Source organism: Dipteris shenzhenensis, chromosome 6 (assembly GCF_047967505.1).
Source record: "Dipteris shenzhenensis isolate YYH24624 ecotype China chromosome 6, Dip_SZ_1.0, whole genome shotgun sequence".
In the NCBI taxonomy this organism is placed as follows: domain Eukaryota; kingdom Viridiplantae; phylum Streptophyta; class Polypodiopsida; order Gleicheniales; family Dipteridaceae; genus Dipteris; species Dipteris shenzhenensis.
The window spans coordinates 24885712-24912303 of record NC_141601.1 but is presented as its reverse complement, the minus strand read 5'-3'; the positions used below and the strand labels follow the sequence as shown (position 1 = coordinate 24912303).

General features: G+C 43.5%; 1 protein-coding gene across 3 annotated transcripts in view; it reads left to right on the top strand.

The window, feature by feature from the left end:
* The first annotated feature begins 12991 nt into the window (after positions 1–12991).
* The window catches only part of ARP5 (actin-related protein 5), a 36903-nt gene continuing 23302 nt past the window's right edge, over positions 12992–26592 (top strand). The window contains exons 1-8 of one of the 3 annotated variants that reach the window (XM_087375767.1): positions 12992–13189; positions 13277–13347; positions 13464–13588; positions 22760–22804; positions 23134–23236; positions 23739–23848; positions 24823–24932; positions 25109–25199. In XM_087375767.1, coding sequence (XP_087231893.1) covers positions 13089–13189; positions 13277–13347; positions 13464–13588; positions 22760–22804; positions 23134–23236; positions 23739–23848; positions 24823–24932; positions 25109–25199 — 756 coding nt within the window. In that variant the 5' untranslated portion in view covers positions 12992–13088. Of the gene's footprint in view, positions 13190–13276; positions 13348–13463; positions 13589–22759; positions 22805–23128; positions 23237–23738; positions 23849–24822; positions 24933–25108; positions 25200–26592 lie in introns of those variants that run through there. The other 2 variants (XM_087375769.1, XM_087375768.1) reach the window with 2 other exon arrangements.

The following is a 26592-nucleotide window of genomic DNA, read 5'->3' as shown; positions in this document are numbered from 1 at the left end:
CAGGTTCTGGATCCTTGTCTGATTTCGCATCTCATATTGACTCTTCACTATGTTCCAGGCCACAGTTGCCTTAGATGTATGCTGAATCAAGGTCAAAACACTATCAGTAGTACTTGTAACCAGGGCACACAGAGCAAGCTCATAGAAGGTCGACATTAGGTATCATACTCCCTAGATTTGCTAGGTCAGGGGTTCCTTGTGGTTCTAGGTCACTCCCCAGTATTGTCTCAAGAAGCTCATATGAATCCAGAATAGCAATAATTTTAAACTTCCATAGAGTGTAGTTCGTACCATCTAGTTTGCCTTTAGTGAAGGCTAGTGGGCGAATCCTTAACGCTTGGATTATTGGTGTAGTAGTAGCTACTGAACTCGAGCCAGTTCCTATTGCCATCACTCTGTATGCTGTTGAAGCCCTTGCCTCTCTTCTATTCTTCGATCCTTAGAGCCGCCTGGGCTCTGATACCATGTTAAATTACACGGCGAAGTGGAATAGAAACTGAACAAAGAATAGAGAGTACACAGCAAACTGGAGAGGAATAAACTTTTTCTTCAATATTGATGCAGTACAGATGATGGCTCTGTCCACCCGTGCGCTCCCACAGTGGAGCTTAGATGGTGATCTAGATAGAGACTAGGTGAAGAGCTACTAGCTAGAAGATCTGATCTGATCTGAATTGATCTGATACAATGGATTGGGGAGGTCGCCTCTTTATAGCTATGAGGGCAGTAGTCGGATCAACATAGTCGGTGGAGTCAACTAGTCGACCTAGTCGGTGGAGCCAACTAGTCAACCTAGTCGATGGAACCGACTAGTCGTCCATGGAATATTCAAGGAATATTCCCTATACCGTCACCTTGGGGACTCCCACCCCCGAACCCCCACCAACGCAGCTGCTGGCCCCCTTGGGAGACCCTAGCTGGGGGGCAGTTGGCCCCCAGGCCCCAGTAAGAATAAGGGCCTCCCACACAATCACCTTTCTACCATCAATGGTCTCATTAATAGACCTCACCTGACATGCAAGTCAGGATCCATGCAGTGTCCCGGACTCACACATGGCTTCTCCTCATATGGGGGCCTTATAACTTGAGCACCTTGGACCACTCGTGGTTACCAGGATGGTGGGGCATTGAGCATATCTAACAATACACACACACACACACACATATATATATATGTATGTATGTATGTATGTATGTATGTATATATGTATGTATATATATATATATATATATATATATGTATGTATGTATGTATGTGTGTATATATATATACATATATACACCATCCTGTATGTACATATTTATATATATATATACACATGTGCGCATGCACATACACATAAATCGATAGGTTTTTGGCCTGCCTAGTGGGATAAGGCCTTAGTGACGATGTTTTTTTAAAAGGAAATATCCATGAGTGGTCCATGTTTTGGTGGAATGGTTTGATTGGTCCATGTGCTTTGGAATGGTCCTAAGCCACGTGTCTCGCATGCATTCACCAATTGCGCTTCTGACAGCATGCATTCCCCAAATCTACTCTTCAAAATTGCCTTTGATTTTGGCGATCTCTAGTCGCATTCCATGGCATTTTGGTTCCTCCCTGCGACCTCTGATTTGACGGTGGCATTTATGGAGATTCCACTGTTCTCTCTTATGTCCATGGTGCTCCTAGTAGCTGAGTTTGGTGGTGTGACTTTGGTAGCATGAATTTCGTCCGTGGTGTTGTAAGTCATCTAGATTTTCCGTTTGGAGTTGTTTGTGTGGTTCTTGTGCATAAGAGCCAAGGATGCTACATTCTTGTATTAATTCATGAGGACGGGGAGAACAAGGCTCTCTTGTGAGTGGTGGGTGCCTATCCCAGAAAGACTGCTTTGTGTGATTTTGCCGAGAGTTTAGAGGGCGAGTAGTCAATATCTGTGCTTCATCATACTAGTGTGGATACCGGCTTAATCCCGATCTTCAGTGCCCACTTCATCATGAAGGAGGCTTCCACCTTGAATAGCTCCGCACACTTCTAGAGGGGCCAAAGGTGTGCCTGCTCCACCTTTGCCTCCAGCGGTAATCTGATTAGTCGCCAAACCCCGGCTCCTCTCATGTGAAGCTCAACTGAAAGTTCACCTCCGTACCATGGGCGCACCAAAGGTCTAGTCCATGTGGCGTAGCGGGGGAGGCGGAAGAAACAAAAGGGAGGGGGAGGAGGAGGGGGAGTAGGGAAGCGGAGAGGAGAGGTGGGAGGGGGCAACGCGAGAAGGGTGAGGGGAGGTGAGGAGGGTAGGCGAGGGGGGACGAGGAGGTAGCGGAGGAGGTAGAGGGAAAGGCAGTGAGGGGGAGCGATGACTAAGCCCCCAAATGAGGAGAGCGTGGGGGGGGGAGACCTAGGGCAAAAGATACCCAGAGAAGAGAAAGGGAGGGGGACTACCACATGGGCAGCTCCTCACACAAATCAAGAAGGGTACCTGGCAAGTTGTGGAGCTCTTGATGTACAGGGCAGACACATGGACATTAGGGACCTACAGTAGCCTGATTGCACAAGGATTTCTAGCAAGGACAGACGGTGCAGTAGTACGGAAGGGTACAGTATGCATACGTGGCTGTACGAGGCTGAGGCCTGGCAGGAGGCAAGGATGTTGTAGTAGGAAGGCGCCTGCATGAAGAAAGATGGCAGGGTCTATAGGCAGGTATACAACCTGCAGCAGGGTCTCCAGCAGCAGCAAAGGGGAGCCTAGTAGCAGCCCAAAAGGGCCTGGCTAGGGCCCTTATATAGGGGCTGGTTGGGCTGAGCCAACCAGGTTGGTTGGGCCAGCCAACCTGGTCTGTCCAGTCGGCCCAGATTGGGATAGACTGGTCAGGTTTTTGACAGGCCACCTAGGCCTATAAAAGGAGGGGCTTCATGCCCCATTATTCATGCAGCAGCCAGCATTCTAGGAGGCAAAAAGGAGCAACAGGAAGCCATACTCTGGACCTATATCCAGGAGGTGAGAGGGTGCTTGAAGGGTTGTAGACTTAGCCATGAAGAGGCTAGAACTTGGCTGTCTTCAAGGGCAGCAAGGTGCTGAGATCATCATCTTCTGGAGCAGCCATTCACAAGCAGGTTGGAGCAGTGGAACAGGGACCTGTTGTTAAAAGAGAAGGAGGAGGTGGAGAGACAATGAGCACAAGACACACGTGTTGAGGAGTAGTAGGAAGACTACTATGTGTGTCCCCTTTTCTTACTTTTTATTCCATCATACCCTAAGTCCACATATGACTAACATAGTGGTCATAGTGTACAAGACATAAGTCTATCTAGTAATATCAAATCCTAGATGAACAACTGGCGGGTAGCTATCACTTACTCCGCTATACATACTGTCGATAGAACGACATCCACACAATAAGATCATCCATCAGGTGGATGATGACGGCTGGAGCTTGCTATATCTGCAACACTCCCCCTCAAGCTCGAGTCGAGCTTGTGAACTCCCATGAAGAATCGGAAGTTCTCAAATTTCTCTCGAGGCAGCGCCTTCGTGAAGATATCAGCAACCTGCTCTCCTGTCTGCACATAGGACATGTCAATCTGACCTGCCAGAACCTTCTCTCTTATGAAATGGTAGTGAACCTCTATGTGTTTTGTACGTGCATGAAACACTGGGGTTACTAGCAAGCTGAATACTGCTCATGTTATCACAATAGAGAGCAACAGGATCCTTGACATACTGCCCCAAATCTGCAAGTAGGCTGCATAACCATATAGACTCACAAGCGGCCAATGCTGCCCCTCTGTACTCAGCCTCTGTAGATGACAATGCAACTGTGGGTTGCTTCTTGGAAGACCACATGATAGCGGCACTTCCAATGCTGAATACATACCCAGATGTGGACCTCCTGTCCATAGAACTACCTGCCCAATCGGCATCAGTGTAGCCGAACAAGATGAGATCACCAAAAGACCTGTAGTGAAGCCCATACTGCACAGTGGACTTCACATATCTGAGGATCCTCCTCACAGCATCCAAATGTGGCTTTCTAGGCGTTTGCATAAACTGGCTAACCAAGCCAACTGCATAACTAAGATCAGGCCTAGTGATCGTCATATAAATCAGACTACCAACCATCTGCCGATACATAGCTGGATCTTCTAAGACATCACCTGTATCTGCTCTTAACTTGACATTCTGCTCTAAGGGAACTGAAACTGGCTTACAAGCCGTCATCCCATAGCGTGAGAGCATGTTTAGAGCATACTGCCTTTGCACCATCCAAGTGTCATAGGCATCCCTTATGATTTCAATGCCAAGAAAGTATCTCAGCTCACCCAAGTCCTTCATGTCAAATTCAGCCTTGAGTTTGTCCTTCATCTGCTGTATAAGCACATCACTACTTCCTGTCAATATCAGATCATCAACATATAGAATCAACAATATCATATGCTCCCCCTGAATATATACATACAAGGATGAGTCTGACTGGCATGTCTGAAAACCAATTTTTTGCAAATATGCATTTATTCTACCATACCAAGCGCGTGGCGCTTGCTTCAATCCATATAATGCCTTCTGCAACTTGCATACTTTTGTGGGCTGATTTGGGTCTTCATACCTAGGTGGCTAAATCATATACACCTCTTCCATAAGATCACCATTCAGAAATGCATTTTTAACATCCATTTGATGCATAGCCCATTTATTGTGCGTAGCCAAAGCAATGACAGTTCTAACAGTTGCCATTTTTGCAACAGGGCTGAAAGTCTCCTCAAAATCAATTCCATACTCTTGAGCATAGCCCTTAGCAACCAATCTTGCTTTGTATCTACCCACTGAACCATCAGATTTATGTTTCACCTTGTACACCCACTTGCATCCAATTGCTTTCTTGCCCTCTGGCAAATCTGCAAGTGTCCATGTGTGCTGCTTACTTAGTGCATCCATTTCCTCATTCATGGCATCAACCCATTTTGGGCTATCACATGCTTCCTCAAGGGAACTTGGCTCCCTCTCTTGGATAACCTTAACCATATATGCATGATGCACTGCCATAAAACCATCATAAGTAAGCCTCTGAACTGGATAAGTAACTCGCATTGACCTATGGGGAATTGTAGGTGCATTGTGTCTATCAACTATGACTGTACCTGGAGAAAAAGAAACCCTTCCTGATGATTGTACTTCTGGATTTTCATACGCAGCATCAAAGCCCATATTCTCATCAAATCCATGAGTCCCAGAACTGAAGTTTGGACTGTTATAACCATTATTTCTTGGCCGTCCACTTCTTACTGCTGCACCACTATTTCTTGGACTGTTTTGAGTCCCCAATTGTTGTGCATTTCTCGCTGAATTTTCCGGACTGTCATGGGCTGATCTTTGCTGCCCTAAACCGCCCATATTTGACCTTAGTCTTCCTGTCCATGGAGTGACAGTTTTGGGACTGTTATCAACCTCTCCGGGCCCCAAACTTGCACTGTTTAGTGGGCTGTCCGCTCCGGGCCTGCGCACTGCATTGTTTTCTGTTTCTGCCAAAACACTGGCATCTTGCCCATTGGCATGAGGTGGCTTGAACCATGAGTTCAGCTCATCAAAAACAACATCCCTGCTAATATAGAACTTCCTGGTAGAAGGGTTGTAGCATCTATACCCCTTTGACTCTGAGGCATAACCCAAAAACACACATCTTACTGCCTTGGGATCCAATTTCCTTCTCCTTTCATCAGGGATATGTACATAGCATAAACAACCAAATACTTTCAAATGAGAAATATCTGGTTTGACACCTGTAAAGGCCTCTTCAGGCGTCATGTCATGCACTGAAGATGTAGGTGCCCGATTCATGCGATAAACTGCGCATGAAACTGCCTCTGCCCAATATGGTCTAGGCATATTCTTCTCATCCAACATGGCTCTGGAAACTTCTGCTACAAATCTGTTCTTTCTTTCAGCCTTTCCATTTTGTTGAGGGCTGTAACCACATGTTTTCTCCCTCTTAATGCCATGCTCCTTGAGAAAGGCATTAAACTCATCAGACACATATTCGCCCCCATTATCTGATCTAAGGCACAAAATGCTTTGTCCTGTTTGCTTTTCCACAAGTGCTTTGAACTCTTTGAATTTTGCAAGTACTTCAGACTTCTGTTTCATAAAATAAACCCAAGTCTTACTTGAGTAATCATCAATGAATGAAACATAGTACTCATAGCCACTCAGACTAGGCTGAGATGGTGTCCAAACGTCACTATGTATAAGCTCTAAAATTCTGCGAGCTCTTCTCCCATGTTGGGGAAATGGCAACCTGGCTTGCTTGCCTATTTGGCATGAACTGCAAACTGTGGATGGACCACTAACCTTAAATGCTGGCACCCTTGTAACTATGCCTGAGGTAGGCAAAGTTTTCAGCCTTTGGTAGTTCATGTGTCCTATCCTCTTATGCCACATTTCAATATCTAAAATTTGCACATCACTATGAGCATACATGGCTGCCTCTACTGCAGGCATATTGGCATCCAATTTAAACATTCTGCCTGTCTTTTTTCCTTTTGCAACCAACTGCATGTTATTGTTCATATCTTCAATATAACATCCTGTTTTGTTGAAGCGAACCTGCAAGTCCCGCTCAACCATTTGACCAACAGAAATCAGATTTTTGGTGATGCTAGGCACATGCAACACTTCACCCAATGCCTTGATATTGCCTGCATCTGTATTAACTGGGACATTTCCCATGTGTGTGATCTCATGTTGAGAATCATCACCTGTGAACACATAGGATGGGGCTTTTACTGGTTCCAAGGATGTGAACCATTCCCCACGAGCAGTCATATGATTTGACGCTCCTGAATCGATGTACCAATCTTCTGCACTTTCCTGCATAGTGTTATCCATTGAATGTGTCATCGCCAATAGATGATCACTTCTGCTGGTACTCTCATAGTCTGTAGAAGCATAATTATTTTGTGGCAGCTTGCCACTTCTTATGTCATTTTGCTTCTTGAAACACTCCTTTGCCCAATGTCCTTTTGCACCACAGTAGTTGCATACACCAGGCCTTCTTCCTTGATTCTGGTAGTTACCTCTACCATGATTATTTCCTCTGCCTCTTGCATTCTGCTGAACATATTGCTGTTCATTTTGAGCATCTCCTTGTCCTTGCTGATTTTGATTGTTTTGGCCTCTTCCTTGTGCGCCATAGCGTCCTGCACCTCGGCCTCTATTATGACCACGTCCTCTACCTCTCCCCCTGCCTGCAATCAATGCATGTTCCTGGTTTCCACCAGTGGATGTAGAATGTCCAAGCCTCATCTCTTCACTGACAAGAAGAGGAATAAGCTCATTAAATGTAGGGAAGGCATCTCTTACAGCAATAGATGTTTCAAAGGGTTTGTACTCTTTGCCAAGACCCTGCAGAGTAACAAGCAGCAAATCATCATCATCAATGACAACCCCAATGCTGCCAAGTTGATCTGTTAGTGCTCTTATTTTTAGCACATAGTCATTGATGCTCAATGACCCCTTCTTTACTTCATTTAGTTGCTGCTTTAGCTGCAGCTTACGCGCCTTTGTAGATGTCTCAAACAGGTTTGACAGTGTATCCCAAACTTCCTTGGGTGTCTCAGCATCCTGTATGTGGCCAATCATACTATCACTCACTGTGATAGAAATGTAGTGAATGGCCTGCCTTGCTTTCTTTACCCATGCTCTTACTGGTGCATCTGTAGCATCACCTGCTGGCTTTTGATCCGTGCCAATGCATAGCTCCCACAACTCCTTGCCCATCAAGAAGTTATTGATTCTGAACTTCCAGGCAGGATAGTTATTTTTATCCAACTTCTCTCCTGTGATGTGAGAGGCTGAAGCTTGTTCTGTCATATTTACTGTATAAACACAGCAAACTAATGAACACAGCGAGATGAGAAAAAACACATCAAATCACTGCCTTGCAAGACCTTTGACTCAAGTCAAATAACAACAAAAACTACTGCAACTCTGTGCATAAGAAACCTGCTCTTGCTGAGCATACAAGTATCACTTTCACTGCCTTCCAATAGCATACAACTCTGCAATATTCAATTGCATAAGGGCATACAACACCAAGAACTCAGAAATACAGGCCTTCCACTGCCGTATGTAACTAGCATAAGCTTCGAAGCATGAATCAAACAACTCTGCCAAATGGTGACTACAGCGTCCAACCAAACTGGCATAAACAGTTCACTGTTCCTGCATCAAATCTGATACCTGCAGTGTACCTGTCCTCTTTCCTGGCATATACAACCTTGCGAAATAGAAGGTAGCAAAGGAAAAACTTTGGACAGAGTCCAGAATGAAAAACAGACTCACTTTCAGGATGCGACCACTCTGTCGCGCAGAAACAGGGTGTCTGAAATCGCCTGCGGAAATGACGAATTTCGAAAAAATGAAGGTCAAGATGGCCCCGGAATGCTGAGAGACCTTGACCACCCAAAGCTTCACCGCGAACGGTGTCCCAAAATTCCACCGTTGGATTTTGTGGTATGGCGGCTGCCCCTCCTCTGTATGTGCTCGAAAAAGCTGCTCACTAGCTGAGCATAAGACTCTCTCCGATGCAACTCCCTCGTGACTACGAGATGCACACCTGGTGCTCTGATACCATGTTAAAAGAGAAGGAGGAGGTGGAGAGACAATGAGCACAAGACACACGTGTTGAGGAGTAGTAGGAAGACTACTATGTGTGTCCCCTTTTCTTACTTTTTATTCCATCATACCCTAAGTCCACATATGACTAACATAGTGGTCATAGTGTACAAGACATAAGTCTATCTAGTAATATCAAATCCTAGATGAACAACTGGCGGGTAGCTATCGCTTACTCCGCTATACATACTGCCGATAGAACGACATCCACACAATAAGATCATCCATCAGGTGGATGATGACGGCTGGAGCTTGCTATATCTGCAACACCTGTGTGCTGTAGACAAAGCTTGGCAGGGGTTGCCTACCTAGGCTGATTCACAGGCAGTAAGGTGGAGAAGAACACACTAGACGAAAAGTCTACAGACGCTCAAGGTGGAGCACGCGGGCTCGAGTCCAGAGATAGCTGGCAGATAGGAGAAGGACCTTGTGGTTAGATCAGAGGACCACACCCTTGGTGGGACTCTGGATCTCTCTCTTTTGTATTGTGTCCATAGTTTTGGAAGGAAATATATGTTTTGGTGGTTTCTATATCTAGCTGGTTCATTGTCTATTGATGAGTTTGCGCATCTATGTGACGCACATTAAGTAAAGAAGTTTGTGATTCCACACCCCACACGCACACTGTGTGAGCTCCTGGGCATTACTATAAGTCTTTCGCTGCGTGTACCCTCTATTGGGTATTTTCTAACACAAACACTTGAGGAATTGGATTTCCCTAACCTCCTCTATGGAATGCATAGACTTACAACATTCTAGAGCACAGAACTTATCAAGAGATAGCACAATGGGAGCTTATTAATGCAGACATGCGGTTACTATGTGCATTAAATTTCTATTCTTTAAAACAATGAAGGTTTCGGTAAGGCAAGTGCTCTCCTCGACATGGGTATGGATGCGCAAGGGGCAACTTTGTGGACATAAACTGCAAGCGAAAGATGCATTAGAGGACACAAACGTTGAAAGGGATACAATCAAATATTGGTTACCGAGACTTTGTGTGCATAAGAACAATGGCAGGTTATAAGGACAAGCTACAAAAGGACCTATTTGCAATGCTCCGCCAACTAGGAGCACCTACCTTCTTTATTACTTTCTCTGCTTGCAGAGAAGTTGTGGACACCACTTTTGTACTACTTAAACAACCTTTGGAACCAACACATTGGAGCACAACATCACTTCCACATGAGATCAGTAAGGACCCTAGTTTGTGATGAGCCTGTCACCAATGCATAATACTACGTCCACTGATTCCAATCAATGAAATGTTTATTGAAACAGGACCCCACAATCCTTGGACTCATCGATGACTACTTCTTCATCATTGAATTCGAGAACCGTGATAGCCCGCATGATCACATACTACTATGGATAACTGAAGCACTTGCATATGGCGTTTCGCCAAATAAGGCTATTGAGAAATTTGTGAACAAATACATTTCCATTGATAGTGATGACGAACTAACCCCATTGCATAGAGAACTACAAACACATAAGCATAGGGAAACATGCAAGAAAAAGACCAAAGCATGTCCTTTTGGGTTCCCACGGCAACCAATGTGCACAACAAAGCTACTACTATCATTAGAGGAGGAATCAAGGATGCCAAAAATCAAGGAAGCAGTGCATATTATTAAAAAAAAACACTCTTGGAGCAAGACACATTGAAATTGGACTTTGACAATGACATGGAAAAATTATCACTGACAGATAATGAATATATGCTAGCCTTGCAAGCAATTACAACACAACCTACTCTACTTTCAAAGAGACAACCAAAAGACATAACAATAGGCAACATTTTTATAAGATAATGTCTTTGGTAGCGCTAGCAACATCCACGCCCACTATTGATTCATCGACAAAAGATGATAACTTGGATGAGCAAGGTGCCGCTGACTTTGACCTCATTAATGAGATCAACACATTGAAAGAGGAACAAGACCACTAATGCACACAGGGACGACATACCACATCAAAGCCAACAAGAAGTACTTCGCATCCATATGATCGCTTAACTACGAGTAGCAAGTGCTCGTGGAAGATGTCTTGCTCAAAAAACGTGTACACCCATCGTCACACATACATTTGTTCCTCACTGGAAATGCATGTATGGGTAAGGCTTACACACTCATGGTCTTGTTCCAATCCGTGCTTCGGCGTTACTCACACAAAGAAAATACATATATAAATCTATTGAGAGCTCTAATCATGGCATACATGGGTAGGGTGGCAAAAACATTGATGGGACAATGATCCATTATGCATTGCACCTACCTCGATGATGAGCTCAATGTTTGCATAAAGGATAGACAATTTCTGCAATGAATCTCCTACCAAGCTCTTGCAGCAACCAACATGCAAATGTGTGAAATAAAGCACAATCGCGAACCATTCAAGGGAGTTCATGTCATTCTTTCACGTGACCTATGCCAAGCAAGCCCAACAAAAGATGCATGGATATTCATTGAGAAAAGTGCTGCAATGGCTATGCTACCATCTGTAAGCCATCTGTTTGGTGAGACAATATCAAGTGCTATGAGCTACTGCAATTGATGTGTCAAATAGACAATATTTTCCTAGACATATGAACAAAATCCGCATGGGGAAACAAATGACCGCGGACATAAAAAACATTAATGCACTATGTAACAGACAACCACCCAACAAACACATAGTCTCTCACTGTTACTACACAAACCAATCGAAGGACAAACAGAACAAAGAAGTTTTTGAATTAGTTCAAACTACACCACATATTCTAAAAGCGTGAGATATTTGACAAAAGACATGCAATAAGAACATTCACATTCCAAATGATCCAAGAGCCATAGCCGGCCACACTAAACTAAAACCTAGAATGATTGTAGAGATTTGTTATGGACACTTAAACATTGAGGATGGGATTGTGAATGGTGTAGAGGGAGTTTTCCAAGGGTCACCACATGCAGAGCAAACCACCAATTGTATGGATTCAATTCACCAATGACAACACTGGGAGATGAGTGAGGATTGAAAACTCATTCATATACTCCTAAGACAGTATGAGAATGTGGAATCCAATTACACAAATTGCGAGGGAGTTCCAGATTGGAAAGAACCACCTAAACACAGTTTGTAGGTACCATTTCCAATACAGCCAATAGCGGCCCGAACTATCCATCGATCATAGAAACTTACTATGGACCCCCTCATATTTGACTTTTCCAACATAAAAACTCATGGATTAGTTTACACTGCACTTTCACGAGTGCGCGATCCAAAAAACTTTTACATCCTGAATCCACTTGAGGATAAACACATCAAGGTTAACCAATGCGTGCTACAAACAATAAGAAGATGGACGTTGCTTCAACACAATTTTAAGCACAATCGCACAATGGCTACAACCATACAATCATTAAACAAAAGAGGATTCCAAACACACAAGCATGACCACCTCTCAGACGAAAGCATTCTAGCTTCGAAAGCCTCAAATATCCCAAAAATATAAGAATTCAACCACGTAAATGTAGACTAGGGTCTTGGCATAGAAACATACTACTAGGAATATATTGAACTACAAAACCATAATTACATCTACTACGAAGGAGTGGAGTCCTTATGCACCATCTTACAATTCACTTTCGAAAAAACTGCAATAATTAACATTTATAAGACTCCAAAGGCAAATATTCAAGCATTTCTACACACAATATAGATTCAACTACATCAAGTGCAACATGATACAAAGATCGACATCTTAGGTGACTTCAACATTGACTCACACAACACGCATGCACTAACAACACTAAAGAGCTTCAGGGAATTGAGGCAACTAATTCATGTGGCCAACTACCATCCATGGATCTACCATAGACCATATCTGGACAAACAAACACGATGACAACCGCACCATCGGTACTAACTTCATCTACTGGTCTCAAGGCAGGTTTTGCAAGCTGTTACAACCAATCCCATCGCTGTCAGATTGTTTGGGCCAATGAGAATGCTGGGGCGTTGCAATGCTAGGCTAGAATCCTGAGATTTCAGGATGTTACAACCAATCCCATAGTAGTCACATTGTTTGGGCCAGTGAGAATGCTGGGGCATTGCAATGTTAGGCTAGAATCCCAAAATTTTCAGGATGTTGGGCTGGAGTTGCAATGCTAGCGTAGCATGCTCACCCCTCAATGGGGTTGTGAGTCTCGCCTGCTAGTAGTGCGCCCCACGAGCATAAGCGGGGAAGCCCTCTAGAGTCTAACTTCATGAGTGGTCCGACCAACATAAGAACACATTGAATGAACTTCAACTCGGGACCAACTAACTAACATGTACATGGAAATCTCTTGAATTTTGTTGATTTGAAGAGTTGACTTGATTTAGAAAACTGAGGTTCTTTAGTCGCAGCGTACTGAGGTTCTTTAATAGTTGGGGAGAGCACGACGACGAGCTTCCATCACCATGCCCTCTGTAACAAGACCCCCCCGCCAGGATGATTACTTCAACATTTCTGCTTCGCGTGCCCTTGTCATCGACAACGGTGCCTTCTCCTGCCGCGTTGGGTAAGACCTCGCTTTTCACCCTCTCCATTTCCCTCTTAAATCCAAATTAGGTCCCTCTCTCATCTCAGAAATCTCTACATCACGCAGTTGGGCCGGAGAGTCTGAGCCACGGATTGTCTTTCGGAACGTGCTGCATCGGCCTCGTCTGAAACCCTCGGGTATACCAGCTAAGTTTAGTAGATATAGAGCTACTACTGAAAGTCCGTTCCTAAAGGGGATTTTGTTTTCCGTAAAACACGTAACACACCGATATGTATGTTGTATGGTTGGACAGGAGAGTTGGTGAACATCGTTGGAGATTACGATCCATCTTTGAGTAGATATTTTGATTTTACGCGCTCTTCATATCGATCAGCTTTTGATACAAATGTAGTGTACCAGTTCGAGACGATGGAATGCGTATGTCTCACTATCATTTGACACATATGAGTGAGAGAGAGAGAGAGAGAGAGAGAGAGAGAGAGAGAGTTTTGCCGAGGATAGCGTAGGTGCTTCTTTGGTCTCTCCCAGAATGAAAGAAAAAAAGAAAGATGTATTAACGTCTTCGGGAGGTCTCACGGGCCTATGAGACATCTCCAACTAAGTGGGTGCTAATAGAAGGGGCTTGACTTTGCTCTTGACCATGTTCTGCTTTTACATGTGGGCTTCCTAGCATAGTGGGAAGCTTTTTGGTTTGCATGCGGTGCATCTTACTGATAAATTCAATTATCCAAGCAATTCCAATGGCTAGCTTCCAGTCTTTAGAAGGAGAATAGAGGATCCTTTGGTCTCTCATCTCCATGGAGCTGGTCAAGAGATGTACATCCAACCTAGACATTAGAACAGCGTGACGTGTTTCAAGCATATATTTCTTCAAACTTGAGCACCTAGAGCACCACACGATTGATGGTTAGCATGTATCTCAAAGGCATAGTGTTGGCGCCCGCTTATGTTCATTCCATGCCTCAACTTCCTACTTTTTGTATCTCAACGAACGTGACCTTTGTCTTGTTAATATTCACCATATGCCCATTGTGCTGACAAAAGTACTCCTAAGATATGCACTCATTTTTGTATCTCTCTTCTTGAGATTGGTGAAGGGGACCACAATCATCCGCACACAGCAGTAGTGATGTGTAGATTATATCAGCGTTCGAGAAAAACCAATTATGGTCTATGGTCATACCCTTAGTAGGTCATGTCGATGATCTTTGAACCCTAGTATGGAGCTGCAAGTGCTATTATTAGTAGATCTAACAGGTTAGATTGTCCCTTAAAAAGCTGTGGGAATTGTTGTCAAATTTGCAAGTACACTATATAGATTGCATCCCATGCTCCATTGCTTCCCAAGGCTCCTGTCTTCATTTTGAGGCCATGTGATCTGGTGTGGATCAATGGAATGCTCTCGGTGGTATGGGTCTACAACTGGGTTTGTGTATCAACCACCATCCTATATGTATGTGGGTGCCATAGTATTCAAACTTAGTGCACCTGTGTGCTTTGCATAGCGCCGCTATAGGGCATCTAGGAGATGTTTTTAGATGTCTTTCGTATTTGGATAATGAAAGATCCAAGAGTCCCCATTGTTTGAACAAAGCTCTTGTATACCCTATCCAATCTTGAAGAAAGCACCTTGCTTTCCACTATCTTGATCGTGCATCTTATGCTAGTATTGGTAGTCTATGATCATGCATATTTTTCATCTTCATTGGAGAGTGAACAGTCTTTTTGCAATGCAACAAGTTCCATGGCCTGTTGCCAGTCTCTAGCGATAGAACAGAGCACAACGTGGTTGGCTTCACTCTTGTATGTCAATGGGAGAAGACTCTTTTGGATATTTTCAATGTCATCCCACATAGTCATGGAAAGGCTCCACCCCAAACCTCAACCCCATACAAGACCACTTGTGCTACTAGAGCCTCAAAGAGGAGGGCTCAAAGGTCCCATCTCTGGATTTTTCCTTGATTGCATTTGTTTTCATAAGTGTCCATCTTGCTAGTGTGCTTTCCGCAGCTGTGTCCCATTTGCTGTTAGAAGGAACCTAAATCCTAGGTAAAGACAATGCTCAACCAATTCAATTTCTTGCTCAAAAGGCTTAAATTTCAGTGCCTAACTTGTGAGCTTGATACATGTTGGATGTGCGGGTTATGGACGTGAGCCATAAGTGCCACTATTTGGAGAAGGGGCCGATCTACAATTTGCGTGGATAGCCACTTGGCAGCAATAAGAATGCCTTGTAGATATGGGTTGGGTGTACAACAAACAAGGGCTGCATGGAAGGCCTAGCATAGGGTGGCCTTACAAGAGGCAGCACAATGCCCAAAGAAGGATTGGAGAGGCCTTAAATAGACCTACAGTAGGTTGGCCAAGAGGGCCTAGTAGGCCCTTGTCTATGTATGTGTGTGTGTATATGGGTTGCACGGAAGGCCTAGCATAGGGTGGCCTTGCAAGAGGCAGCAAAATGGCCCAAGAAGGATTGGAGAGGCCTACAATAGGTTGGCCAGGAGGGCCTAGTAGGCCCTTGTCTATGTATGTATGTGTGTGTGTATAACAAGCCTAGCATGTGGGCTGGGTATACAACAAGGAAGGGTTGCATGGAAGGCCTTGCAAGAGGCAAAACGCCCAAAGATGGATTGGAGAGGCCTTAAATAGGCCTACAGTAGGTTCGCTAGGAGGGCCTAGTAGGCCCTTGTCTATGTATGTAAGTGTGTGGGTATAATAGGCCGGGTTGCATGCAAGAGCATAAGAGGCCGGATGGCCTTGCAAGAGGACAGCATGGGCTGGAGCAAACAGCATAATGGCCAAAGGATTGGAGAGGGCCTTAATTAGGCCTACAGTAGGTTGGTGAGGACTAGGCCCTTGTGTGTGTGTGTGTGAGTGTGAAAAACCACACTCTTCGAGAATGCAAATGTGTGCAATGCATGCAGAATTTGAATGCCGATTGGCCCTCCAATGGGGAAGAGCGCCCTCGTGAGAGTACTTGTTTCTTTTTCAACCTACATGCCAGGTGGGAGAGAGATGACGGATGAATGCAATGTGGTACAGAGAATGCAACATGAGATTCACAATGTAAGGGTGATACCCTTTCATTAATGTCCCTTGAGATCACTCAAGTTCCATCTTCCCATTTACACCTACCCTTAGCCTATGACCCATGCATCTACCATTCAATGCACCTTAATGCACCCTTCCCTTCCTATTGCCCCTAGGACCTAGACACGTGTGTGCACATTTTTATTAATAGAATAAGTATCACATGTCCAAATTTGATGCCGTCTGAAGCAGTGGCTCCAGCTCGACTAGTCCTATCTACTCAAATGATCCACCGCCATAACAAATCGGTCGGTGTCCATCATAAATACAAATACATGTTACACCATTGGCATATAACATAATAATAATGTTTTAATGTCTACTAATCACAGATTAGTGATTTCTCTTGTCATGACAGTGAGAGTTTTCAGTTTTGAGTTTTGACTTTGAGTGCTAGCAAGGGCCCTAGTGCACCCTTTGTTTCAGCCCACAGAGGCTTGTATGAGTTCCTTCTCTTGATGTGCTTTGTCCCAATAGACCTGCGAGGCCTCCTGAGGATGTTAATCTCTCTCTCTCTCTCTCTCTCTCTCTTCCCCCCCCAACAACAAACAAACACAGGCACGCACGGACGCAGGCACACACGCACACGTGTACATTGATAATGCCATCTATTAGGAGACACATAGAGGTACATTGATCATGCCATCTATTAGGAGGAAGGATCCATAGGTTATGAATGGCAGAGAAAGATGAGGTTGCCAAGCAAAATTCAACAGTTGTTGGACATACTCTCCATTTGCTTCTCCTGTTTTGTTGGTGAAATGGAAGGATGGCTTGCATTGACTTTAGGGAGTTGAATAAAATGACTATAAAAACAGATTTCCCATCCGTAGGGTGGATGATTTGTTGGATGAACTGAAGGGATCTATATACTACTCTAAGATAGACCTCAGGTTAGAGTACCACTAAATAAGAATCAAGGAAGGTGAAGAATATGAAATTGCCTTTAAGACAGAAAGCGGGCACCACAAATTTAAAAGTGATGCCTTTCGTGCTCAGTAATGTCCCTGCTTCCTTCCAATATTTGATGAACCTAATCCTTGGATCTTATCTCTCCAAGTTCGTGTTGGTATTCTTTGATGGTATCCTCTTATATAGTAAGAGTAGGGAGGAGTCTTTACAGCATGTTGCCCAATTACTGGAGGTTCTCAGAATGCACCAACTTATGCCAAGCCTACTAAGTGTCCCTTCATGGTACAAAAGGTGGAGTACCTAGGCCACATTATTACTCCTGAGTGTATTTCAGTGGATCCTTCTAAGGTAAAAGTGGTTAAGCAGTGGCCAATCCCTTCAACACTTTACTAGTTAAGAGGATTCTTGGTTTGACATCATTTTACATGAGAGTTATCAGGCATTATGCCAAACGAGCAGTTGCACTTAATGATTTGCTTAAGAAGGGGGATTTTGTCTGGAGTCTTCTTGCTCAGTCAGTTTTTGAGGATCTCAAGAAAGCCCTCATAACAGCTCCGATCTCGGGTTTGCCCTGATTTCTGAAGGCAATTTCTAATAGAGGCGGATGCAAGTAGTAAATGTTAGAAATGACCCAACAGAGGCTACACACAGCGGAAGACTGACAGGATTGCCCAGGAGCTCACACAGTGTGTTGTGGGGTGTGGAATCACAAACTTCTTAAACTTATGTGCATAGAATAGATGTGCAGACTCATCAATAGACAATGAACCAGCCAGATAGAGAAACCACCAAAATAATATATTTCCGTCCGAAGCTATGGACACAATGCAAAAGAGATAGATCCAGAGTCCCACCAATGGTGTGGTCCTCCGATCTTACCACAAGGTACTCAAATATCAGACTTTGCTCAATCAACATATGCTCAGGAGGAGTTGGAGAGACTACAAGCAATCCTTGGGCATAGTCTAGGATGAAAGAGTATACAGATCTGAAGACAGGAGATGTGGAGTTTCTGGAAGGAGATTGGTTGTATCTCAGGTTGCACAAGCATAGGTATGCCTCATTGAAAGGTAACACCCACACCAAGCTAGCTCAGAGATTCTATGGTTTTTTTAAAATTCTTACGAGAGTCTGTGACTTGGCCTATCAGTTGGACCTGCCTCCCTCCGATAAGGTCCATAATGTATTCCATGTGTCCTTGCTTAAAAAGCATGTGGGAGTAGATATTCCAGTTTTTGCAGAATTGCCTCCCATGGTTGAATTAGGGCAGATAAGAGTACATACAAGAAAAGATATTGGGTTACAGAGAGAAAATACTCAGAAATAAAGTTTTGACAGAATACTACATTAAATGAAAGGGTGTACTAGAGGATGATTTGTAAACAGCCCAAAAACCATAAAACGCAGAACCTCTCAGTAAATTGCAGCCAAAATCCTCTATTCGCAGCAGATAAACACAAATCACAGCAAACTAACGCCACATAAGAATTCGAATTTCAGTGACCACTGGGAAAACATGTACCTGTTAAATTTGTCTGATGGGAAAACAGCAGCGAATCTCTCCTAGCAATCCTCGTTCTGAAAGAGGGGGAAAAGGAGCAGAGAACACACACACTAGGGGCCAGAAATAAGGGCTGGCCCTCCCCGGAGGTTTTATTTCAGAATTTGATAGTATGATACCAAAGTTCAGCTTGCATGAAGCTCAGAGAAGATGCTAGCGCAAATCCCAATTCAACCGAGCAGCTCCCTCTCAAAATGGTCATCCTGGCTATAAGAAACGAGCTACCTTCTAACTTTAGCAGCTCTCTGCCAAAAATAGCAACTCTGCATGCGTGGTTCCTCTAGCACTTGGGATGTCCACTTTTGCATGCTTTTCCCCATTAAAATGTGGGAATTTCAGCCCTCTTCAAGCACTTGCCACAAATAAAACACTACCAAGCACTTTCACCCATGTTAGCCAATGCATACATTCTAATTTGGTGGACTAATCCTTGTCCTCTGTTGGCATCCCCACCATGCAACTAAGCAAACACAATCACAAAGATAGAAACTTTTGTAGTTGAAAGAAGGCAACTCACTTTGATCAAAGTCAAAATAAAACATATTCTCTTAGTTTTTGGGGATAAATATGATTTTGTGACATTACTTAGCATGGCAGCCTGATAGCATAATGCAGGAGTTTCCCTATCTGCTGAACTGGATTGGAGCCCTTTCTGCCCACATCTGGCTGTACATACTTTCTTCCATTCAGTTGTATCATTTGTGTCCATTTTGACAAATATTATGTAAGTAGGAGGGGATTGTAACATTAGTGAGTTCTAGTTTAGCAGTCAGCTAAGTACACTAATTGCAAACACTTCAGTACACTTAGTAGTGTTACTAGGATTGCACGAGTGCTTGCCATGTTGTATCCGTGCTGCATTATCCCATATACAATTGTGTGCTGGCCCACTTTCCTAGACCTATAAAAGGGGGCTCAGCTGTAATTGCAATGCATCCAAGATCAATACACTTGAGACTGTTCGTTCTTTCAAGCATCAGCCTACTGGCTGTACATGCAAGAAGGACTAAATCTAGCATCAAGCTAGCCAGCCTCCTGGGAACTGTTTCCATCCCATGCCCTCTTCCTAGTAAGAGTGACTTTTCTTTCCCTTCTATTTCTGCTATTCCTGCTATTACCAATCTGTCAGTTTTCCCTAGTTTTTGCGAGCAGTCTTTAGTAGAAGTATCATTTTAATAAATCTCCTGTATCTTAAAACACAATGGCCAACCAATTTTTTCCTGTGCTCTTCTTTTGACCTCAAAAACACAGGGATATCATTAAAAAAAGTACTTGTGAAGTGCCTACGAGGATTCTAAGAACTATTCTTAATGGATTCTAAGAACTGAAAATTTTCTTTTTCATGTGGATTCAACTCATCTTTTGGATCATCAACTTTATCCCTATCCAAAGTCATGTATGCAGAAATGGAAGACTTTATTGCTTGCCCAACTGAAAGACTGGATACAATAGGAATGGTTTTCCCTTTTTCTTTAGCAACAGTCCGATGCTCTTTATTCTTATGAGTGAATACAAGTGTCTTTTTAGGCATCATAAGATGTACTCCCATCCTATGGAACCATGGAATTCCCAAAACTACATCATACTGGTTCAATGGAGATGAAAAATTCTTCCTAATCCATGTAATCCTGGATATGGATCTGGAGCTTGTCAAGAATTGGTGTAGTTGGAATGGACTCCCTTGGAAGATTTGCTCTGCATTGAGAGATCGTCCCAACTCTTCTGTCTTGATCCTAGCTTTGAAGTTAGGTTCTTTAAGATGAAGTTGCCAATGGCTCCATGATCAAACAAGATCGCCATGTTCTGGTCTCTTACTTTGGCCCATGAGAGACAAAGCTCTATGGCCACTGAATCGGCTGCTCTCCCTAGTATGTTAGGGTACATAGCTTTCTCTATTTGTCCATAGGCTCCAGCATATGTGACGAAGCGGACAGACTTGCCTCCTCCTTTGGACTTTTTTTCCTCGGTCTTTGAGCACTTTAGACTTCTTGGATGTCCTCTACACGAAGAATCGGACAAAGAGGAGGAAGAGCTTGCACTAGAAGGACTGGAACTGGGAGATTTTCTTTTGCGCTTTTTGGTCCGAGAACTGGGCGATCTCTGTCGTCTTGTACTTGGCTTTGGACTCCTTCCCCTATGCTAGGATCGATGGTGCATGGGGAGATTTTTTTGAAGGGACCGGTGATGGGCCAGTGGACCGTCCCTGACTCACTTTCTTGGGAGAGGTGATTGACACATGTTTAGATACTTTCTCCATAGGGTTAGCTTCAAAAAGATGCTGAAATCGGGCATTCTTTTTCAAGTGCTTCGACGAGGAATTGCTCGTTGTGTAGGGCCGTCTTGATTGCATGTGGCTATCCAGGTCTTAGGGATGATAAGTCGTCCGAGATGATTTGATGGATCCCTTGTTGTGTCAAGTGCAAGAAAAGAGCATCTAGTGAGTATTGGTATGGTAGTACATGGTCAGTTAGACATGCCCTGTGATTGGAACCATATGGATAATTGTGCATACCAGCACTGCTTGTCCTCCTCCATGCCAAGCTGCATACAGGATGAAAAGGCTCTCCATGGTAGCCTTTGTTCACGTGCATTTGTTTATCCGAATTGTTTGATTTTGTCTAGACATGGAATGGTCTGAAATGATGCATTTGTGTGTAGGGGTCTTGTTGCAAACTTTACTACTGGTCTTGTTGCCAACTATGCTAGGATGATGTCGTGTGGTGTACACCTCTTCTCCTAGATCATGTGAGATAGCATCATGACTTGTTGTCTCTTTGCAAGCCTATCCAGTCATCCTCCCTAAGGTCTACTGCCTAGAAAGCCCTTGCTGGTCGAACTAGAGAGTCAAAGAGGAGTGGCATGTCGGAAGTGTGCCTAGAAACATTCTCTCGCTCGTCTTGACAAGGAAGCATGACCTTTCTTCTTTGTGTTATGGATTTCGTGGTAAACCTGGGCCTTGTGAAATGCACCCTAAGTATACATAAGAGTTGACTATCTTAACCGACCCCTATGCAAATGTGAAGGCCTCCGTGTCGGTGTTGTCCTCATTGATATGGACGGTCCTGATCTTGATTTTACCTTGGTTGACCTTCATGTCTCCATTCTCACAATAGCTTGTAGAGCTGTTAGATGCATCTTTAGTCCCACAGGCGATGTCAAAGGAAGTCAGCAGCACCATTGGGACAAAGGAAGGATGCCCCCTCTTCCACATCCTCTTTAACATAGTGTGTCATGCCCATCCTACTGGTGCGCACTTTGCCAATAACCCTCTCTTACAATGCCGGGATCACCCATATAATGTCGTGTGCCATGTCCAAGGCTTGGAGTGATGTAATGAGCTGGGCTTGTGGCACAGAGTCGAAGGCGCTTTGGAAATCCACAAAGTAGCAGCATACTCTTTTGTTTTCGAAAGTGGGCCTCCTCTATTATGGCTCTCAAGGTGACGATGTGGTCCAATGTGGAGCCGTCCTGTCAGAAGCCTGCCTGTCCATTCGCTTGCATGCTTGCCCTCTCAGCATGCTTGCCGATGTGTTGACCTGTATACCTTGGCCATCGAATGGCCAACCACGGTAGTTTCCTGCATCCATGCTTTGTGAATGAGTATGATAGTGTTTGTGGAGCAGGATGTTGGGAGGCCTTTGCAGAAAGCTTCATTAAACGGCTATTTCTCACCTGTGGGTTACGAGTTGTGCTTGGATTGATCCTTGGCCTTGCCACTCTGTAGCTTCTTAATGGCCTCTTTTAGGCGGACTGTGGTGAAGAGCATACATACATACATAGGGGGGTGTGTAAATATAAACATAAATAAATAAATAAATAAATAAAGATAGATAGATAGATAGATAGATAGAGAGAGAGAGAGAGAGAGAGAGATGATTGTGTGTAAAATTTTCAGTGTCAGACTCCGAACAAACTCATTTACAAACAACAGCATACTTTGTTTCTGAGTGCTATATGTGGCAACTTTTTCATTACATATTGCTGTATGAAATGAGTCTGAAGTTTATCCGTCTTGGATTTTGCAGATTTTTGATTATATATTTGACCGAATTGGTGTCGATAGTACCCAGGTAATGAAAACAATCACATTGCATTACTTGCTAATAAATTTTATATAGATATAGATATAGATATGTGTGTGTGTGCGTGTGTGCGTGTGGGATGAAGCCCCGTGCGTAAAGAACCCCCCCTCCCCCCCCTCTCTCTCTCTCTCTCTCTCTCTCTCTCTCTCTCTCCCCTCTTTACCCAGTCAACTCTTCCTAATTTAAATACAAGTATGGTGTATATACCTATTACAGAATAATTTAGCTCAGTATGCACACATCACTGAAGAGATATTTCATGTATAATGTCTGATTAAAAAGCGTGGCTGATTTGGCTGATTTGGACGGCAGAACAGATAGAACATCCGTTGCTGCTGACAGAATGTCCATGCAATCCTTTGTACTCTCGCAGCAAGATGGCAGAGATTTTATTTGAAACCTACAGCATTCCATCATTGGGTGAATGTTCTTGACCCATTTCTATTGTTTTTTTGGGGGTTTTGAATCTTAAATACTAGTTTCAGTCAGGCTGCCTGAAAAGTAAAGGTTAGTTTGTCCCAATGAGTTATCATGTGCGTGCAATTTCCAAGCAAGGTCCTTGTTATGAAGGATAGGCTTTGCATTTTGAATTTGGACCATGCCTGAGTGTGTCATTTAACTAAAGGGAATTTGGAAAGTGCATGTTGAGCACTGCATTGAGATACAATTTCAATGAGATGTACACATACCATGGGGTTGATTATGTGCACATAATATGAGGCTGTTGATGTGATTCTGAAACCATAGCTTGCAATGTACAATGTGCCTACTGAACCGATACAGGGTATGACTCCTTATGAAGCATTCACTGGACATAAGCCACACATTGGGCATACCTCCACAGATGTTAACATGAATAACATTATTCTCACAATGATTGCTTTGTTTTGTTGCTTCTGTTGTGTATGGATGATTATATCAGGTTTTGGAATAGATGGAGTATTCAGCTATTTGCAAAATCAAAGACTTGGGAAATGTGAGGATGATGGACTGGTTGTTTGTTCTGGCTACACCACTACACATGCAATTCCGGTACATCTACTCATGTTTTTTTACAAGTACTTTAAGTTGACTGAATCTGTTGTCACAGGTTGCTTTTCTGTATTACCATTTCTTGATTGGAAAGTACTTTTCTCAAACTGCTTCTCTGGCTCATTGTGTGTGTGTGGGAGCTCAATTTGTGAAATCTCGCTGAGATCTAGCTTTAGCCTGGTTTCTTGTAGCTTGTCATACGCTAGACTTCATTGTGGACACTGTTTAGATTCTGGATTTATCAATTATTCAAACTTTCTAAAGTCACCTTTTCAGAAATTTTGAATATCTTGAAACACACCGAGCTGACTGTGTGTGCGCGTAAGCATCATGCAATGAATTGATTGTTTATGTGAGAGGCTTGAAGGCTCTCCAACCATGTACCTGCTAGTAGGTAATTTGCCGCATGCAAATGAATTGATTGTTGTTGCTTATTCCATTGACTTTGTTCTTTCCATCTTTACCCTGTGCATATATCTTGTGCTTGTTCTTGCAATTGCTTCATCGCTTCAGAGCAGACAGTCAAAGAACTGTACTTGAGATTAAGCCTGGATCCTAAGGAATATTAATATCTGTTATAGCTCAATGTACTGCCTCTGATGAGAAAGCCAATTGATAAGCCTTTTCAGTCCTAGATATATGCAATATATTTCCAATTTCATGGTACTACCATGTATGTCATAGTAGCTAGTCCCTGCTATGCGTGATGGAGTTTATGGTTTTCAATCTTATGAGTGACTCTCGTGAGATTGAAACTGCACTATGTAGTTTGGGAATGTTCCTGGATTCATCTAGGTATATACTACCATGTATGATTCTTTGCCCCTGCACTCTATTCAGGTTGATCTGGTGTGTTATTTTATTATCAACCAATTGTTTTTGGTTATGAGATCACTGTAGGTTACAATTTTAATAGCCAATGTAAGAAGAATTAATGTACATGTGAGGTGAACAGTTCAGCAGAGTTTGTGCAGGTCAAATGTGGTGAGCCTGTACTGGAAGCTAGCTGCAGAACTAATGTAGGCGGGTTCCATGTGACTGACTATTTGAAGCGGCTTCTCTCTCTTCAATATCCATACCATGTGTGAGTGCTTAGAAGCAGATTCTCTCTCTATTTTATGTCCTGAAATGTGTGTGTGTCTGGGTTTTGAGGTTGTTCACCACCATGTTCTGAAGGATTCTCTATGTAAATTGCTAAACTTTGCATTGATCTATTCTAAACATCGTTCTCTGAGCTTGTCATCTTGGCATTTGAAACAGTGGCAGTTTAAGTTGGGAAAAGGTAGATGCTTTGAAAGTTGAACATGGCTATATTGCAGAGGACTACAGTTCTGAACTTCAAAATTTCCAAGTATGTATGTTTTTGGGATGCCGTTTTGCTCTTGGTGGATATATTGAACTCCTTGGTGTTATGATAGCTGCTTGATCCTTTGCTTTGTGGTATTGTGGTGCCTTATCGAAAATGTTTTGTTTGAGGAAAAAGATATTTTTAATTAGTTGCAGAAAAAGATCAACATATGTTGTTGTCTTAGCTCCAAGAAGCCAAGGCATCCTGAGGCCAAAAAAGCATACCGAAAACTATACCAGCCAACAGATTTAAGATGATAGAGGTCAAAATAATGCTAAACTGGAAAACTGGAAAGAGAGAGACTGCAAGGGATCTCAGGGAAAGGCCTCACTGCTGGGGAAAACCTCTGCTGAATGAAAATGCCACTAGGAGGCCAACCAGCAGGTCATTCCTCCCCTACTCCTGGCCCTGGTGGGCTGCCCTAGGAACTCGACCAAATAGGTCAGGGGGTGGTCACATAGGCCGCCCCATGCTGGTCCCTGCTGCATCCAGGGGCTGCCATTGCAGCATACAAACAGGCCATGTGAGCCTTGAACAGTCCCGAATCAGGGCAGGACAGCTCCGCATAGGTAAGCAGGCCCCCAACAGCCCTGAACTGGCTCGAACTGATCCTGGCCCATGCGCATGACCCTCGTGTACCCTCCAAGCAGGCAGATCTGTCACCGAAGTGGCTGAATACACCACTAGACCCTGGCATAGGCACATGCCCAGGTACACATCCAACCCTACCCTATACTATCCTCACAAGGGGCCAGCACACCCACGACAAAGGCCCTCACTCATGATCTATATGTGGCACATCAGGAGATGCTCAACTCCAACAATATTCTTGTAGCATCCAAAGGAAAAAGAAATTCTGCCATCAGATACTTTAAAAAGCCTGATTGCCATCCAGAAAAGCACATGAACTGCCTTGATAGCGATTTCAAATGTTGCAAAATGTATGGATAAAAAATCTAGTCAAATGACCATTGAAAGTGCAAGAGACAGGATACCTTGTATGAGGAGGCTTGGCTACATAGTTATATTGGAGATGGGAATTATCTTCCCTTCTACAAGTTTTGGAAATGCTGCTTTCTATCTGCTTATCCTTCATGTGGGGTTGAGAACATTCTGAGCGTGTTATTGTGTCATAAATTGAGAGAGGTAATCCATGAATGCTGCATAAAAGTGAATCCTTGGTTGCTTGATGCTGTCTGCATTACTTTTCAGTCTGGTTTGATTTTAAGTCATGGCAAATATCAACATGATAGTTAATGGAAGCACTGCTTTGGTCTTTTGATTTTGTTTCTTCTATGCGATGTGTCTTCTATTTTGGGAAACAAATCATCACAATGATTTGATCCATGTATCTAGATGACCAATCATGGCAAATATTAATAGTCCAGTGAACCAA